At 44.3% G+C, this 19,959-nt stretch overlaps 1 protein-coding gene across 14 annotated transcripts in view; it reads left to right on the forward strand.

The window, feature by feature from the left end:
- Positions 1 to 19,959, forward strand: part of LOC140412215 (pumilio homolog 1-like) — a 208,390-nt gene that overhangs the window by 128,195 nt on the left and 60,236 nt on the right. For 10 of the 14 annotated variants that reach the window (XM_072500813.1, XM_072500806.1, XM_072500805.1 and 7 more), the window contains 4 exons: positions 3,425 to 3,533; positions 11,188 to 11,375; positions 12,711 to 12,877; positions 18,497 to 18,770. In XM_072500813.1, coding sequence (XP_072356914.1) covers positions 3,425 to 3,533; positions 11,188 to 11,375; positions 12,711 to 12,877; positions 18,497 to 18,770 — 738 coding nt within the window. The remainder of the gene's footprint in view (positions 1 to 3,424; positions 3,534 to 11,187; positions 11,376 to 12,710; positions 12,878 to 18,496; positions 18,771 to 19,959) is intronic. The other 4 variants (XM_072500818.1, XM_072500807.1, XM_072500809.1 and 1 more) reach the window with 1 other exon arrangement.

Below are 19,959 nucleotides of genomic sequence, written 5' to 3' on the forward strand. Positions count from 1 at the left end.
CACTTGGAAACTCTGGGCCATGGAAAGGAATATTATTTCTGAGCAGTATGCAGTGATTCCTACTGGATGTTTTGACAACTCAGTTTATTTTTGCTTGCTGTTCATGTAGAATATTATTAGAGGGGTAGGAGAGTACCACTATTCCCATTACCCATGGGACTGTACCAAAGCAAAACCAACCACCTACTGATGAGAATTCAAATTCTTTACCCGTCAGTCTGGCCTCAATAAAACTCGAGATGGATTTGTAGGCATAGCATTAGTTATTTTTATTCGACTTGCAAGTCTGACTCGTTTCACATACACCTAGAACACAAGCAGTCTCCTAGGTCTCCAGAATCGAGTGCTTCTGGAGAACAAAGAAATCTCTACCAACACATTCAAATGGCGTCAAGTTTCACATACACGATTCCCATAGGCCATCCTATACCCCTCCTGACCTGGCCATACAGCCTAATTGGCTCACTTCTCATCCCTTCTCCTGGCCTCTTATTACCCAGCACCCTTTTCTCCTCATTCTCTAAATACCCCATCCCCCTCCTTTGCCATGCTCTCTGAATTCCTTTGTCTGTGAACTAACATGAATTAGACGGGCCTATATCTACATTACAGTAACTAATATCTTTAAAGTAACTATTTTATATCACATTCACCACTGAAAGGAAAATGTTATTCATGTCTGGTGCAAACCTTAATTGGAAATGTCTTGATCTTGTCAAGGAATGATTTCCATTGTTGAAGTATCTTCCACTATGTTCAAAAAGACATCAAGAAGTTGGTTGTCTGCACATAGTTCTGATGGCTGTGTGCTAGTGAAATATACCTTTTTGGGGTCATTTTGTATGGAACTTGAAATGTATAATTATCAAACATCTTGTGACCCATACTTGAGAGTTACTGCGGTTGCTTCAGATGAAGCCCATTGACATAATTATCAGCAGCGGTTTCTGAGTGCAGTTCACATACTAGCATTAATAGTTTGTCCATGGAAGAAGGCAACCTGCCCTTTGCTCCTGGAGGGAGACAATCCTTCCTTCAGTGTTCAGGCAAATAAGCATCTTGATACTTTTTTGGTCCCTCATCTGTAGGAACTTCACATGTGTTCATCACAACTTAAAAGAACTGAGTTTGAATGTTATTATAATAATAATAGCATTTGTCTGTAATATAGATATGGTGGTGAAGGTGCTGTTACAGTTCTGTAGTGTAGCCCCGCTAAGATATCTTAGCGGGGAGAATGAACAACGGAAAGTTTACACACTTGCTAAATTGCCAAGAACTCCTTTTGGAACAACATTTCTTCTTTTAAAATCCTGACCTATGGCTGTTTGTGGTAACCCGTTCAGGTGGTGTACAAATATGAAGTATTTTATTTTTAAGCATTCAGACAGGAATTTTAAGTAAAGCATGATACACAAAAAAAATGAGGTGCAGGATGCTTAGGGAACCTATCCGCTGACATGGAGCATAAATCAATCTCAAGGAAGTTCTAGGAGTGTAATGTGCATAAAATCTTCCAGAGGTTTAAATTCACACTTTTTACCTCCTTTGTGTATATAGCCTTAAGTATAGAAAATATGATTTTTCTTAAAATTGCAATTCCACATTTGGGTCAGAACCCTGCAGAGAGTTTAGATTTTTTTTAAAAAATTGTATTTCCGTGTCACTGCAAGAACTAGAATCCTGCAATTCCTATGCACGCTGGTTTCCAGATACAATATGAAGCAACACACAATCGCACTATTTAGGTCATTGATGTATATGGTAGTACCTGTAAAAGCCACTAATTATCCTTGACCTTTGAACTGATTGCAGTCTCTATGTAATCACCTGGACAAAGCACATTGTTAATCTTTGATCCGCTGTATTGAATTTTACTTTGTAAACTAAACGTTAAGTACAGCTCTAATCATTTGTTTGATATCCGCAATCACCAGAAATTGGATACGGTATTGCTGAAAGGTGCTGTCAAGTTTTCGCTCAAGGAGACATATGAAATATTGCGGCCACAGCAACGCTTTGGGAAGGCTTTAATGTTAAATGATAAAAGCTATATAGATTGTATTCTCTTCCATATTTGACCAATGTCCCCAGACAAGCATGAATTTGTTTTTGTTCATTCACAGGCCAGCATTTACACCCCATCACTAGTTGCCCTTGAGAAAGTGGTGATGAGTTGCCTTCTTGAACAGCTGCAGTCCATGTACACTCTGCTTTTAGGGAGACTATCTGTATGGAGATGGGGAAGAGATCGGCAAGAGTCACAGTCCCTTTAAGACATTTCTGTGCTTGTGTATTTGTCCATTGGAGAATGGCAAAGATTGGCTAAAATCTTGGATTCCCACTCCTCCATGGCTATCTACTGCTTGCTGCCCATATGCCATATTTAAATGACTGCCTGTCTGTCTCCCCAGCACCAGTCATCCATGTACCCAGGAAAGTTGTAGTATTCTTAAATGTAAAGTGGGTATTTTTGTCGTAATCATCTCTTCTCCATGTCTCCATAACGGTTGCAGGCTATTATTCCTGGACACACATGCAGGTCTGCCCTTATCCCAACAATGTTCATTCTCCAGTTCTCTTCAGTGAACCTAGAGAATGATGGGTCCTGATCTTCTTCTCATTAAACACCCATGTGCATTTTTCAGTAGCGGGTTCTTGCTCGTGGCTGATTTTACTCCCCTCTTTTGAGGAGAAATGATTGGGGCAGTTTTGATGTCTAAGATCAACAAACCCAACACCCACTAGGGTTTGAACCTGGGACATTTTCATCTCTGTTTTTTTTTCCGTGAACAGGTTGCTAGTCTTCTTATTAGTTGGGAATTAGTCTGTAATATCTTTGTTTTTGCTTTTGAGAATTTTGATGAGCTGGGCTAGTCAAAAATTGTGGCTGCCTTTTTTTTTAATGAAGTCGCAGGTCCGTAAACATACCAGTTAGTAAAATTAAGTTGGCTCATTGCCTGTTCCAACTGTAGCTCCAAGTCAATATTGTTGTTTCATTCAATATCAGATTCTACTTTGCATTACATTAGGCATTCCTGACCTTGCTTTGGTTGTCCCAGATCAGTGACTCCTGTTTGTGGTGAAAAGGCGAGTGTCTGATGCCAAAGAGATGCTGAGGTGTCAGGCAATGGGCTGGCAATCAATGGGACTATTAAGGGGGTGGGAGAACATGCAGCTGAACTGAGATTAGGAAATGTTGAGATCAGATAAACCTACAGTTTATTCACAAAAAGGAAGGAAAATCCCTCCAAGTATTTGCCACAATCTTACACAATTTTCCAATGACCCTGCTATTGATCTGTCTGTTAACAGGTATTTAACAATGTTGTGCTGCAAAAAAGAAATGTTCAATTTCAGGTGTATTTTGTCGCATGTTTTCTGTTTTTATTCTCTTGTAAAAATCCTTCCTCTTGATACGCAGCAGCTCCTGCCTGGCAAGAAATTCTGGGAGTCTGATGATACTAACAAGGATGGACCTAAAGGGATATTTCTAGGGGATCAGTGGCGGGACAGTGCATGGGGAGCTTCAGGTAAGGAATTTCAGCAAAAAGCAAACATGGGTTAATTTTTTAAATCATCAATGATTAATATCAAAGTAAGTGGGATTAATATTAACACGCAACTCTTGTGTGCTTGTGGAGACGAGTTGCTTTTTAAAGTGCCTCTTGCTCAATGTGTGTAAATTTACTCCTGAATTGCCATTCAGTTGGACCATGTTGGGAATTTTAACAGTAAATATTTTCTATGTGTGGTGGGAGAACCATATGGACCATACTGAATTTAAAAGTTTGCATCAGAGATGAAGCTGTGCTGTACTGAACTCTTTTCTGCCCTCAGTTTCTTGTTCATACAGATGAGAAAGTCCATCTTGCTTAATCCTCTAATGTTCCACGTGTGTCATCTCGCAGACTCCCGTGAAGTTCTTGGTAGATAGTTTGTCGTATTTATGTAGGAAATTTTCATTTCCTTTTCACACGCAATTTCAGGCCTCTTGACCTCGTAGCCTGATTGAAACTGAAGTCATATACTGAGCACACATTTTGTATGTAATGCTTTGTGCACCTTAATGAGTTACTTTACCCTTCCCACCTTTTTAGTCAGCCACTCTGTAAACTGAAAGCTTAGGTGACTCCAATCTTTCCTTATCTAGCAAGATTGTAAGAGTTATTGGGAAATTATGCTATAGTTTCAAGATGTCATGTCCAGCAGACTGCCCATAGGTCACCTCTATCAAAGGTTTTGGTTGATGAATAAACTTATTTAAACCATTGGCTGCTCATCCCTGCTTGTTCTGCTGTGCGCTGATGTTGTTAATAATCTTTTGCTGGCTTTTCTGAAAATATAGTGGGAACTCTCCTAGTTGGTAATGTTGGATGTTTTTCTTCATGCTCATGTCCACTGATTGCCATGCTTCTTAAAATTGTGTCATCCCTTGAATAACTACCTATATATGCGCACGGCCTGAATCCATAGAAAAAATGTGGCTCATTATTTAACAAATCACATGGTGCAGAGTACTGCCTGTGTTTCAAGTGAGAATGATGGTTAGATTAAGTCTGATTGAAGGCAGTTGAGTAAGTTTGTTAGAACACATTTGGTATTTGATCTCAGGGATGGTTTGCACCTTGATTTAATGTCACATTTTATGGAATCTTAAAAGCAAAATTTGATTAAGCCGCTGCTCTTAAAAGCAGAAATGTTATATGTTATAGTTGGATGATTTATAATGTAGGATAAATGAGAAAACATCAATTTAGAGTGGAACTGCTGTTTTTTTTGTTGCTTTTCTGAAGGTGACTTTGCATAGTGTTGGTTTTAATTGATTAATGCAATTTTTCTCCAATGCTCCAAAGGTCTGGGTTACTAGATCTTTATAGTTCAGGTACTTGAAGCTATTTTTAAAAACATTTTGTCTAAGAACTTTTAGGATTTGGAAAGGACAAATAGATTTTCCTCATTACGAACTGTCAGTTTTACACAATGATAGCATTCTCGTAGTCTGAAGCTTGATGTTCAAGCCAGTCCAGAATTTGAGTGCACAGCCTAGTCTTGGTAATGTATGTACTGAGTATGTGCTGAGCAAATGCTGCCTGATGAAGGTATGTTAAACTAAAGCCCTGCTTAGATCAAGTATGAGATCCTATGGTCCTTAGTATTTGAAGAAGAGCAATGGTCTTGGTGTCCTAACCAACAATGACCATCTTGGCTAACACCACCAAAATATATTTATGGATCAGATAACTAATTCCAGGAAAAACTGTCATCCTTGTCCACATCACAACATTGACATTACTGCAGAAGTCATTGATTGGCTGTGAAATATTTTGGGGTAAGAATGTTTATATAAACTGCGAGTTCTTAATTTTCTTTTGAGCCGTGGTATCTTCCGTAGACACTGCATAAGTCTATTGCCATTAGATGAGAAAATGCTGCCTGGTCCTCACCTCTTGGTATTAAGTCACAAATCAGCACAGAGGTGAGTAGGGATAATGGGAAGACGCTCATTGGCATCATGTAACTTGTCCTGGGTCAGGCCTTCAATTATATTAATTAACAATTTAAAAGCCACGTATGCAAATTTGCTGGTGACACAAGGAGAGGTGGCATGGTAAGAAGTGTAGATAGAAGCATGAAATTAAAGAGATGTTGATAGACTAAGTAAATGGGTCAAACTGTGGTGCATTGACTTTAATGTAGCCACATGTAAAGCCATCAACTAGATCTAAAAGGATAAAACCAGGATCTATCTAAATGTGAAAAGCTAGAAACAGTGAAGGTCAAGAGAAACTTTGGGTCAAGTTACAAAATCCTTAAAATTTCAGAAACTTGCCCAGAAAACAACAAAAAATGGTAATGGAATGCTGCCCTTATAATATGAAAGAATAGAATACAAAGTCATGTTTCAACTGTACAAAATACTGACTAGACCACACCTGGAATACTGTGCGCAGGTCTGAGCACTACATCTTGAGAAGGATATATTGGCATTGGAGGGAGTGCAGCATAGAATTACCAGAAAGATACCTGTACTCCAAGTGTAAAGGCAAGATTAAATGAACCAGGTTTGTATTTCATGGCATCAAAAGGTGATTTGATCAAAGTTTATACGATGGTATGGGAGGCAGATAGAGTAGATTAAAACTATTTCTGCTGGTTGGGAACCAGCCCTGAGCATAATCCATAAGTTAGGAGCAGATCGTTCAGGAGTGAAATTAGAAAACACTTCCACACCGAGTAGATGTTTGGAACTTTCTTTTGCAAATTGATGCTAGAGGAATTGTTAATTTTAAATCTGTGAATTTGTTATCCAAAGATATTAAGGGAAATGGAGCAAAGATGGGCATATGGAGTTAGGCTGCACATCAGCAATGATGGGATTCAATGGTGGAACAGGTATGAGGTCTGACTGACCCTACTCTTGTTCCAATGTTCACTTTGCAAATGCTTCATTTTACAAAGAGAATCACAAAGTGCAGAAGAGGCCCTTCAATCTATCTAGTCTGCACTGGCACGTGAAAAACACCTGTTATCAAAATACCCTGGGCGGGATTCTCCGTTTCTGAGACTTAAGTGGTGACGCCAACGGAGAACCCGTGGACTTTAACGGCAGAAAAGTTGGCGCCACAATACACTGATTCCGTTACCACTAATGGGCTAGCTCCGGCGCCACATGGAACACAATCAATTCTAATGAAAAATAGTGCCAGATTCACCGAGTCCATGATTGATACTCAAAGGCTGACAAGCCGCAGCCGCACCAAAACGATTCATCTCCTCCACCCACAGACACACCTTCCCAGCCAACAAGATGGCTGTAAGGAGAGCGGCTCCAAGATTTACTGAAGCCGAGCTGGAGACCCTCCTGGACCCAGTGGAGGAGAGACGGCTCCGTCACAGCTGTCTCCAACACCCCCCATCCCAGATACACTCACCTGGATTGGGCATTTTAGTGAAGAGGCTCCTGGGACACTATCTGGTGCGCACCACACAGCTAATCCGGTACAGGAGGTGGAGGTAGGAACACCCAAGGGGTCGGACAGTCGGAGGGTGGGCCGATGCCGGGGACGAGCTGCCATCCAGAGGGGCCCCGGGCTTCTGGAACGTCCAGTCCCAACCACAGTGCAGGTACAGTCAGAGAGCCAGGGACTACATGAGAGGATGTCGGCGAGCATCCAGCACCTGCGGGCACAGGTGGAGTAGTCTAACCGCGAGCAGAAGGTGGTGCCGACCATGCATGTCACCCAGGTCGACACCGCACGGGTGGCGTCCGCAGTGGAGGAATTGGGGGTGACAGTTTCGGCTATGGATCAGCATGTCCAAGCCCTGGGGCATTCTGTGCAGGCGCTGGCTGAGGACTAGGACAGGGCTGCTCTCTCGCAGGCAGCCATGTGCCAGAACCACCTGGACATTGTAGCGCCGCTCCTCTGCATGGCCCAGTCATAGCAGGCCATGGCTGAGAACGTTGGCGGCATTGCCCAGGCGCTGGTTGAAGTGACACAGTCACTGAGATGGGTGGCCCAGTCTCGGAGGGGGATGGCGAAGCCCCAGACCGAGATGGTCCATTCCCTATGCTGCATGAATATGCAGACCCTGGTCAAAATCAGAACGGACCTCCAGCACAGGCAGCGATAGGTGGCAGGGGAGCCTCCGGGGATGGCTCCACTCGCACCCCTGTCCCATGGAGCAGCCCGGGGGGCCATCGGGCACGCCGAGGAAGGAAGAGGTGACGGGACCCGTGTCGGTGGCTCCCGCAGGGGAGGTGTCGGAATACCACAGGACCTCGGACTCTCTCCCCGTTCCCCCTCCCCAGCGCATCTGGTGGGCAGCGGGCAGAACAAGGCGGCACCATGCCACTTGGGTCACCCGAGCAGCGGCTGGCCCATCCAGGCCAAGTCGCCCCAGAAGATGCGCGCAAATGGGGGCCCTCGTCGCAGGTCGGGAGTCACAACAGGCCAACTCCACTCCTGCTGTACAGTCTGGGGGACCCACCTAGACGTTGTGCTAGGACCTGTAAGGCCACAAAGTTACACCAGTTAAGTTGGCACGAATGCAGGGCACAGTTTAGTCATAGGGGCTAAGGCACAGATCTGTAAATATTTGTTCACAAACACCTGTTGCCACCGTTACAGCCTGCCTTGGCGCTCTGTCTGATGGATCTGAAGGGTGGGCTGGCCGTTGGGGGGGGGGATGGGATGGGATGGTGCAGGCTCTGGGGGTGGGGGGGGGGATGGGATGGGTTGGTGCAGACCTTGTAGAGGGGGGATGGGATGGTGCAGGCCCTGTGCGTGCCACGTGCTCCTTCCCACCGCCACCCCAGGGATGTATCGGACCGTGTGATGGAATGGCCAGCCCGCATGCCCCCGGGATCACTCAGCTGGAAGTGCTATGGTGGGCAGGAGTTAAGACAATGTCATACGATGTGGAGCACTAGTGCTCATCGCAGAGTGGGTTGTCATCACCCTCCATCCCATGGACCAGACCCTCTGTTGCTGCCAACCCAGGGCCCCCACCCCGTAGTGTTACGGTATGTATCATGGAGGGGCTGCCGGGGGGGGGGGGGGGGGCGGCATTTCAGGAATCGCCGAGTGTGCCAGGATGAAGGCATTGTGCACAGTGCCCGGGTATTGGTCGCAGAGGTGTGCGATGTGCAGCTGATGGTCACAGACCAGCTGAGCGTTCATTGAGTGGTACCCCTTTCACTTGTGTACAGTGGCCTGTTATCCGCAGGTGTCCATATGGCGACATGCATCCCGTCGATCACCCCCTGGACCTGGGCATCCTGGTGATGGTGGCGAACCCCACTGCCCAGGCAAACTGGTGGGCTCGGTCCACATCGCAATAGATGTATTGGGCATATAGGGTCGCTACTCGGCGCCTGGAAGGACCGCGTCGCGTAAAGGTTCAGGGTGACAGTCGCCTTGATGGACACAAGGAGCAGGTGCCCTCCCCCATATCCCTGAGGTGCCAGGTGTGCCATCATCTGGCAGATATGTCGCACTGTCTCTCTGCTCAGCCGGAGTCTTCGACGGCACGACCGGTCCGCCAGGTCCTCGAATGTCTGGCAGAGCCGCTACACACGAGCCCTCATGCGGCGTCTCCGTGGCACCTCCTCCCCCTCAGCCTGTTGGGCGGCTGGCTCTCCAACCTGGGAGACAGCCACCTTTCACTCGGCCGACTGTTGTACCTCGCCTGCCTGCTCCGCTGCTGCAGCCTCCACCACCTGTTCGAGCAGCTCCCGCACAGACAGCCGCAGGGCATCTTGCAGAGCTGCGGCGACCACCATTGCTGGTCGAACTCCAAAATCCATTGTCTGCAGGGGGTGAAACATGTTAGCATGGTGCATACTCCCGTCCCCACCCAGATTCAACGGGCTACACAGTGACCCCGGTTGGCATGCGGACTCTTACCTCCCCCCATTGGCTGTCACTTCCCTCGTTGGGGCTACAGTGGGTGTTGCCCTGGGTGATCCGCTGGGGGTGGGGGGGGCACCCATCCATACGGCCAGTGTCACTATGGTGAACAAGGAGCCACGATGGGTGCGCAGCAAGATGCCCCCCCCCCCCCCCCCCCCACAAAAGCCAGCACAGGCAGTGACCGGGCCCGCAGTCGCTCCCTCTGTGTCCTACCGCCACTATCTCTGTTTCAGCAGCCACCACGCCAGGTTCACGATTTTTGAGAGCACATGTGGACCGCGCCGTTGCGAACTCGGCCCATCGGGGTGGAGAATCGCAGATGGGCCCACTAATGGGATGCGAACACCGTTTGAACTCCGCGCACGCCGCATTTACATCATTTTCAGGGTGACGGAGAATCACGGTTTGTCGTCAAGACGCCATTCTCTGCCCAATCGCCTTTCCAGATTTTGGCGCCACCGATGGCGAATCCCACCCCCTGCATCTCATGCGCATGCGCATTTGCCTTCTTTATAAGTCTCCCATGAGGGGCCTTGTCAAAGACTTTGCTGAAATCTATGTAGATTATATCAACTGCGCTACTCTCATCTACAAAGCCAGTCACTCTTCGGAAAATTCAATCAAATCTATTAGGCATGGCCTCCCTCTGACAAAGCCATGCTAACTCTTCCTGATCAAACCTTGCATCACCAAGTGGAGACCGATTCTCTCCTTCATAATTTTCGCCAATAGTTACCCATCACTGACGGGAGACTCGCCGGTCTGTCGTTCTCTAGCTTATCTCTACGACCCTTCTTAAATAATGGAACCACATTAGATATTCTCCAGTCCTCTGGCATCTCCCTAATGTGCCATACTTTTTCTTTTCATGGGATGTAAGCGTCACTGGCAAGGCCAGCATTTGTGACTCCGTTCTAATTGCCCATGCGAAGGTGGTGGTGAGCTGCCTCCTTGAACTACTGCAGTCTATCTGGTGCAGGTACAACCACAAGTGGTGTTTGGAAAGAAAACTTCCTTAACTCTTCCTCATAAATTCAGAGAAGTAAAGTGACTGAAATCAATACGGTGTTGAGGCATTACAAATGCATATTTTATGCACATGTTGTGGATGCGAAAGAGCCAGGCAATTTACATGTGTTACCATTTTCATTAACTATTGAATATCTATCTTTATATTGGCTCCAGGCACTTCTCTGATCCTGATCTTGTGGCATACATTTGCAGAAAGACTCAGCTTTACGGTGACCTATCCTATCGAGAGTATTCTATCTATCTGTGCTATTGCTATTTTCAGGGGTGTCTCAGTTTGTGAGACTTGCCTCAAAATAGAACAGGCAGATCTCCTCGTGTGTGCAAGCAACTAACTAAATGTATAATTTCTGTTAAGAATTCTAAAATACTGAGATTTGGAATGGAATGAATATAAAGTAGAACTTGTTCTGAAAAATGCTGTTTTAGAATTAGTTTTAAACTACTTTATCAAATATCTTTTTGGAGCTACAAATCAAATTTGAAGTGTGGCATATCAAATAGAAGTGCCGTACCAGAGAGTGCTGTTGCCTGGGACTACTGGCATCCAGTATTGTGATTTACTACTTAAGGAAAACTAGTTACATTTTGATGCACACGGGCAGACTTTACCATCTGTGTAGCGGTCTTTTAATAAACTGTAACTGGGCTATGTGGTCTTCAGCTCTGTGCCAGTTTATCTGGTATGCAATATGTTATTTTAGTAACAGGAAACTAATGCCTCTTTAATTCTCTCTCCCAGATCATTCTGTTTCACAGCCAATCATGGTGCAGAGGCGCCCTGGTCAAGGTTTCCATGGCAGTAATGAGGTCAACTCTGTCCTATCTCCACGGTCTGAAAGTGGAGGGCTGGGTGTTAGCATGGTGGAGTATGTGCTGAGCTCTTCTCCTGGGGAAAAACTGGAGTCCTGCCTCAGGAAAGGACCATTTGTAAGTATTGGAAGCATTAACTGCAATAATACCGATACAGCAACCATGGCTGGAGGAAAAACCAACACTTTGTACAACATTAACGTTACTGGTTAATGCGGTTTTTGTGACACTCTTATTTCATCATCTCAAATTGATCCCAGCGTTATCATTAGTACGTCACCCTGAGTTATACAGTTCAAATTGGTCTCCCAAGTGCAACCCAAGTTTGAAAGGGCAGACTGAAGATATTCTGCAGGCATTCTGCATAATGTAAGTGATGCCTGCAGTTCAAGAATATGTAGCTGAGACGGCATATAGTCCGAGGTACAGCGTCCCACACCCATAAAACCGTGGCAGTTTGCTAAATTATGGTTTCATGGACAACCTGTGGTAATATACTCCAGTGACCCTTGTTCATATGTGAACATTGACAACAAATATTGTCAGGCTATTTTACCACAGAGAGAATCACACCAATGCGGTGCTTTGCCCTCACATTCTGTCCACCACATGCATCAATACATTTCCAATGCAGATTGCCAGTTAACAGGCAGGAATGGAAACCCAAGGTAATTCCCTGGTCCAAGGTCCATTATTGCCTTTCCACCCAAGTTTTTTTTTTCTTAAATTTAGAATACACATTTTTTTATTTTATTTTTTACAATTAAGGGGCAATTTAGCGTGGCCAATCCACCTAACCTGCACATCTTTGGGTTGTGGGGCTGAAACCCACACAGAAATGGGGAAAATGTGCAAACTCCACACGGACAGTGACCCAGGGCCGGGATTCAAACCCGGGTCCTCAGTGCCGCAGTCCCAGTGCTATCCACTGTGTCACATGCCGCCCCACCCAAGTTAAGACAATCTTAAACTTTCCTTGCCTGAATGGCTTAACAACTGAATGGAGACGAACTGAATTATTTGGGCATTTCTTCAAGTTGGATAATTTCTATAATGTGTGAACCGTTTAATAAAAATCTAATGTGCAAAGAGTAGCCCTTTCATTCGGTCACTGAGATTCTAATATTCCCGTTCACTCATTTCACTCATTTAACTCATTAACCCAGTTATTCTTCAAGCCTTTAGCATTGTTTTACCAGTGCACTTCCTTGGTTGTTGTTTAGCCTCTTGACAGCATCCACATTAATTACACAACTTTCCAAATCATATTGCTTAACTTTGTGTTATGGGGCTCTCCATACTTTAGAGGAACAGTAATCATGCTGTGTATTCAGTGCACATTTTTAAGCTAAGGGCATAATATTGTTTAAAACTGTGACTCTTTTGGTATAACACTTTACCTTTAATAACAGTGCTTTCCCTGTCTCTTCCTCCTCTGCCCATTCCATTTAGGGTTCGGGAGATGCTGAGACTCATAATGAAAAGGGAGATAAAAAAGGAAAATCTTCGTTCGATGGGGATAAGATGGGGGACCTGAAAGAAGTGGAGGATGATGGAATTGATAAAACAAATGGTCTGGTGGTACAAAATGGCATAGATTCTGATGTTAAAGACTTCAGGTATGCAGTGAAAAGCTACAGTACTCTTATAAGTTCATAAGATATAGGGGCAGAATTAGGCCATTAGGCCCATCGAGTCTGCATTCTATCGTGGCTGATATGTTCCTCACTGCTACCTACAATGTTACAGACATTGATAAGATTTTTTGTTTAAAAAAAAGTGAATAAGCCAAAGAGTTCCAGTGGATTTATTGGGATATTTGCCCCACTGTGATACAGCCCTCTTTTCACTTTGAGCCAATATCAGAATTTTTCCAAAAACAAAATATTACAGATGTCTATACTGCATTCTGTTCAAAAGCTTTCTCCTTGCTCCAGAGCTATTACAGAATAGCATATTCAGAACATTGTAATTTTCCACACCTTGAGAATGACACAGTACATCGGCCTTGTGGTAAAAAGTAAAATTTCTTGGCATGTTTGTAAATGTTAATCAGGCCAGGTCTTGTCTTCCTCCCACCTCCCCTCAAATAAAAAAACTGTCCTTCAAAAATCAAAAAATAACTTTGAATGTGAGATTGATTGTGGAGGATGTTTCATAATTTTGTAGGTGGCTAATAAAAAGAAACTCGCACATTGTTACATGTAGTAACAGTCACATAATATTGTATGAGATTTAAATGCATTTAAACACTAGGGGAAAAAATATTCCGCAAACCTAAGTGTCTGCATGCACTGGCAGCTGGACCAGAACCAATGCTTTTGTAAGAAGGGGGTTGATGAGCAGTGTTCTTCTTTGCAATACCAGTGTTTGCCTGAGCCAACCACGGCAACTTTTATCCATCTGGGAAAAAACGACCACTGTCATTTACATCAAGTTCACTAGTGCAAAAAAGGATGAACTTAGCTGAGACGACAGTTTGAGCGATTTGTGCTGTACGTCGCAGGAATGATGTCGAGGCAATAGAGCGCGTCTAGGCAGGTTTGCTTGTGTGCTGCCTGGTGTCAGTAGAATTCCCAGGCCTGGTTATGAAGAAGACACTGAGACTAGGATACTTTGGTGGAGACTATTTATTGCTTGCCACAGAGCTAGCTTCTCCACTCTATAAACAACAGATACCCAGTACTGGCTGACTCTTTTTACGTACACATGTTAGTACAAATAATACCCAGCACCTTTGTTACTTTAAACTACTAGGTCTTAAAACATTCATTAACAACCTAGTAGATACTAACACTTGATACAAAAAAATACGAGTCAGACCAAAGATGTGCAGGTCAAATGGATTGGCCCCTTTGTGTCCAGGGATGTACTGGTTAGGTGGGATTATGGGGATCGGGGGGCCTGGGTCGGGAGCTCTTTTAGAGTTTTGGTACTCACTCGATGGGCCAAATAGCCTCCTTCTGCACTGGAGAGATTGTATGACCAAGACCTGGGAAAAATGGGGCTGGTTCCATTAGATTTGATGATGCAACAGATATTTTTAGAACTCTTGAGGGGGTGACAAAGAGTAGGTAAAAACACTTTTTCCAGTGATTGGTGTCCAGAATGATTGTATATGAGAAAAGATTAGGCAGGTGGTATTACGACTATTGCTCAGGTGGTGGTTGAATCATCAGCATGGACTGGTTGGGTTGAATCGCCTGTCTGTGTTTCTAAGTACAAAGTCTTACAGCACCAAGTTAAAGTCCAATAAGTTTGTTTTGAATCACTAGCTTTCGTAACGCAGCTCCGTCCTCAGGTGACCTTGAGGAAGGGGCTGCGCTCCAAAAGCTAGTGATTCAAAACAAACCTGTTGGACTTTAATCTGGTGTTGTAAGACTTCGTACTGTGCCCACCCTAGTCCAACACCGGCATCTCCACATCATGTGTTTCTAAGTGGTAACAAGCCATTGCCCTTCCTTAGCTTCACTCCATAATTTTCAAGATTAATGCTTCTTAGACATAGCCATCTTGACAGTTGCTAAGTATTCTGATATTCATTTATTCTAAGCTCCATTCAGATGAACATTGCTGTACAAGACCAAAATCTCACTGGTGCAAGTCATTTAAGTTATTAACAAGAGTAACAGGAAGTTGGGACGTGTCATAAATAGAATAAAGCGTTAATGCTTGCTGAATGCAGTATTTTCCATTCATGTATTTGTTCATTTGTGAAACAAACCGTTTATCCGGCTATGTATCTCTTTAGCATAATGTTGGATTTAATCAGTCAGCGTAGAAGATTTATTTCACTCTTGAATTATTGGCCTTTCAAGCTAGGGGAGGAAAAGAGATGCAGTGGTGTAATAACTGCCCAGCAGTTAAGATCTTCTGAACCCTCGTGCACGCCTACACACTGCAGTGTTTTCTCAAAGGTGTAGGAAACATTTATTTGCTTAAAGCATTGTCAAAGTGTGGAACTTTGTCTCATTAAAAAGCAGCAGATGCTACACTTCATAATTTAAAATCTCAGATTGATATAGTTTTCCTAGCCACAGGTATAAAGGAATGTGGGGCTAAGGTGGGTTTGGGATAGAATTTAGCCATGATTTCATTGAATGACAGAACAGTCTTGAAACATTGGACAGCTTGTTCTGCTGTTTCTGTGTTTATTCACTCGTGGGATGTGGATGCCAGCATTTATTGTCCATTCCTAATTGTTTTTGAAATGATGGTGCTGAGCTGACTGTTTGAACCACAGTAGTCCATGTGTCGGTATACCCACAGACCCATTAGGTAGGGCAGTGATTCTAGAATTTTAACCCAGTGACCGTGAAGGAGCAGTGGCATAGTTTCAAATCAAGATGGTGTATGGCTTGGAGGTGAAGGTGCATGTGGTTTTGTTCCATGCGTCTTCTGCTCTTGTTTACGAGGTTTTAAAGAAAAAACAGTGACTCCTCATTCTAGATTCTCCAACAAGGGGAAACATCCTCTCCACATCCACCCTGTCATAACCCCTCTGGATCTTAAAAGTTTCAGTCAAGGTCATAGAATTCATTGTGCAGAAGGAGGCCATTTGACCCATTGAGTCTACACCGGTACTTGGAAAGAGCACCCTACCCAAGCCCACACCTCCACCATATCCCCGTAACCCCACCTAACCTTTTTTTTTGGACACTAAGGGCAATTTAGCATGGCCAATCCACCTAATGTGCACCTGGAGCAAACCCACGCAGACACTGGGAGAACATGCAGACTCCGCACAGACAGTGACCCAAGCCGGGAATCGAACCTGGGACCTGGGAGCTGTGAAGCAACAGTGCTAACCACTGTGCCACCCAGTCAAGTCGCCTCTTACTTTTCTGAACTCTAGTGGATACAAACCTAACCTCTCCAACCTTTCCTTAAGATATCCTGCCCATCCCGGGTATTAGTAAACCTTCCCTCAAACTACTTCTAATGCATTTACATCTTACCTTTTTTTAAATAAATTCGAATACCCAATTCTTTTTTTCCAATTAAAAGGCAGTTTAGTGTGGCCAGTCTACCTATCCTCACATCTTTGTGTTGTGGGGGTGAGACCCACGCAGGCACGGGGAGAATGTGCAAACGCCACATGAACAGTGACCCAGAGCCGGGATCGAACTGGGTCCTCGGCACCGTGAGGCAGCAGTACATCTTACTTTAAATAAGGAGACTAATACTGTGCACAATACTCCAGATGGGGCCTTACCAATGCCCTGTACAACTGAAGCATAGGGCGCGATTCAACTAATTGGGAACAAACTTCCATAGCGAGTGTTTTGAGCTTTTTGTTTCCCGACACTCGCAGCACCGAGAAACACTTGGCTATACAACGTTATAAGTGGCCTCAGCAGGGAGCGGGTGGCCAAGGCTGCACATAGCCCCGTTTTGTAAACCGAGGAGCTCTGCTTGCTGGAAGTCCTCAGTGTCGCGAGAGATCGGGACGCCATTTTCAAATGGTGTCCTGATCTCCGAGGCCCCTGAAGTGATCCGCAATACTCCACCAGCCTGAACACACTATGGGAGGGCCCCCGGCCCGATCGCACACGTACAAAAAAAAAGCCAGCGTTGCACCTTGGCATTGCCAACCTAGAACCCTGACAATGCCCATGCCAGCTGGCAGTGCCACCTGGGCATCTTGACAATGCCAGACTGGTGCCCAGGTGGCACCAGCAGTGCCAGGGCATCACCCTGCCCAAAGGGCATGTAGCTAGAGGCCTCCGATCCCCTGGGAGACCCCAGGAGTGCTGTTTCATCTGTTCCCCGTTTGTGGAGACCAGTTTCAAACGGTGCTCACCCAAAGTCTCTGAGACGAAGGGGATAGATTCCAGCACCTCTGGGAGCTCGGGAAACTGCATATTAAAGTGAGACTAGCTGTCTCGCTTTATAATGCAGATTTACCCAAAGGTGTGGATTTACATCGCAACGTCTTGTGAGATCACGCTGGATGCGGGGTCTCCTGGCTTTTATCGGCCACGCCACGCTGCGCTGTGGTGAGCTGACTTTAAGGTGCAGCGCGGCAATTGGTTCACATCCATAACCTCACTACTTTAGTAATCAATTTCCCTCATGATAAATGATAACATTCTATTAGCTTTCCTGATTACTTGTTTTATCTATATACTTGCCTTTTGTGATTCATGCACATGGGCATCCAGATTCCTCTGCACCTCACAGCTCTGCAACCTCTCACATTTAGATAATCTTTTTTATTCATGCTGCTGAAGTGGACTATTTCACATTTGCCCACATTATACTCCATTTGCCATATCTTTGCCCACCCACTTAACCTATCTGTATCCCTTTGTTGCATCCTTAAGTCCCCTTCGCAAATTACTTTGCTGCCTACCTTTGTGTTGTCACCAAATTTAGCACTCATAGCTTCAGTCCCTTTATCCAAGTTATTTATATAAATTGCAAAGAGTTGAGGCCCCAGCACTAACCCGTGTGGCACACCACTTGTCCCTGCTTTTCTATTCTATTCCTCTGGAAATAAATCTCAAGTATTTTGTTTGTACTCTTGTATGGCCTTAGTTTTATGTTGCTACTTTGAGTGATTAATATATTTGTATTCCTTTTATACCTGATGTCATCTCAGACCTTTCGAGGAATAAGTGGCCTCATTCCAGTTTCTTAAGAAACAGAAAATTGGCTATTTTTCCTTTTGTACTCCACTTCCAAACCAGGGAACACTTACTTTTTATGTAATTTCAAGCATGTGATCCTCCTTTAAAATGGTTTACATAGTATTGTATTTAAGGAACATTCTGTGGTCTGTTTTCCCCTCTATCAGCAGCACATGTGAAATTTTCTGATTCGTATTAAATAGCTCAATAAGAGCATATTTTATCTGAAACCATTTATCTTTTACTCATTAAACAAAACTTTATCCTTTGGAATTTAGACTCTGTGCCAACAGTGGAAACTCGATTATTGATTCATGGGGGTGGCATTCACCTTTTTAAGAAATCTCAAAATTTAATGCTGCAAGATGACTGTCAACCAGACTATCTTTAACACTTTTTGTGCTTAAAAAAATAATTTCTGCAAAATCTTGTGTTTAAGTTTTTATGGAAACTCAATCTTCCAGAGCAACACATTTGTATTGCATATTCCTTTTTTCCCGTGACAGATTTAAATTTGTACTGTTCTGTTAAATATATGTGTCTTATAGGTTAAGTATTACTAATGACGATGCATTTCAGAATGATGTGTAACTTTTCTTTGTGTAGCCGTACACCCGGGAGCTGCCAGACCTCCCCAAATGAAGTAGTGGATCTTCTTGGGCCCAACCAGAATAGCTCAGAAGGCCTTGGTCAGCTGACCAATAGCAACAATGTAAAACCTACAGAAGACTTCAACAATGTTGAGTCACAGAATGTGCCCTTGGATTCTATGGAACCTGTCGGGCTGGACTCTCTACAGTTTGATTACTCCAGCAGCCAGGTGCAAATGGATTCTGCAACGGCTGCAGTGAGCCTGTTTGACTATGGCTCGCAACAACAGGTTAGTTTGCCTACACATGCATTGCTGAGAGTTTAGGTCAGAATTAAAGCATTCATCAATTCGTTTTTGATTAGTTGGATCCCATGATGACAGAGGTGTTTATATTAACCGTTGGTACAAACTTAAGAACCTCACATCCCTGTCCTCCCAGTTTTCCCCCAATTCCCTTTTGTGCATTACTTATACTATACATAGGAGTACAGTTCCAAAGTTCTTGACAGCTGTGGCAGATGGAATTCAATGCCAGAAAGTGAGGTTGTGCATTTTTTTTGAAAGAAAACATAGTGATTATACTTGACGGGAGGATAGTTTAAACATTGGAACAGAGGAAATTGTGTGATGATTTAATAGATTTTTGTTTAAATTTAGACTACCCAATTATTTTTTTCCAATTAAGGGACAATTTCGCATGACCAATTCACCTACCATGCACACCTTTGGGTTGTAGGGGTGGAACACACGCAGGCACGGGGCGAATGTGCAAACTCCACATGGATAGTGACCCAAGACTGGGATCGAACCTGGATCCTCAGCGCCGTAGGCAGCAGTGGGTTTTTTTTCTTAAAATTTTAGAGTACCCAATTCATTTTGTTCCAATTAAGGGGCAATTTATCGTGGACAATCCACCTAGCCTGCACATCTTTGGGTTGTGGGGGCGAAACCCACGCAAACACAAGGAGAACGTGCAAACTCCACACGGACAGTGATCCACAGCCGGGATCGAATCTGGGACCTCGGTGCCGTGAGGCCACAGTGCTAACCCACTGCGCCACCGTAGGCAGCAGTGTTAACCACTGTGCCACCATGCCTCCCTGTGATGAGTTAATAGATGTTTTTAAAGTTCCAAAAAGATGCTTAATTTATGAAATAGAAGCAATCCTTTTACAGTGGCTGAGAAAGCCAGAATACAGGGATCTTGTATATATGCAGAAATATAAGAGACTTAGGAGAGAGATGAGGGGGAACAAATCTTTAATCTTATACAGAGTATAAGTAAGCAAATAGTAAGAAGTCTTACAACACCAGGTTAAAGTCCCAACAGGTTTGTTTGGAATCACTAGCTTTTAGAGTGCAGCACCTTCATTAGGTGAGTCTGATGAAGCACCCTACTTATCTAATGAAGGAGCTGCGCTCCGAAAGCTAATGATTCCAAACAAACCTGTTAGACTTTAACCTGGTGTTGTAAGAC

The sequence above is a fragment of the Scyliorhinus torazame genome, chromosome 1 (genome assembly GCF_047496885.1).
Source record: "Scyliorhinus torazame isolate Kashiwa2021f chromosome 1, sScyTor2.1, whole genome shotgun sequence".
Taxonomy (NCBI): domain Eukaryota; kingdom Metazoa; phylum Chordata; class Chondrichthyes; order Carcharhiniformes; family Scyliorhinidae; genus Scyliorhinus; species Scyliorhinus torazame.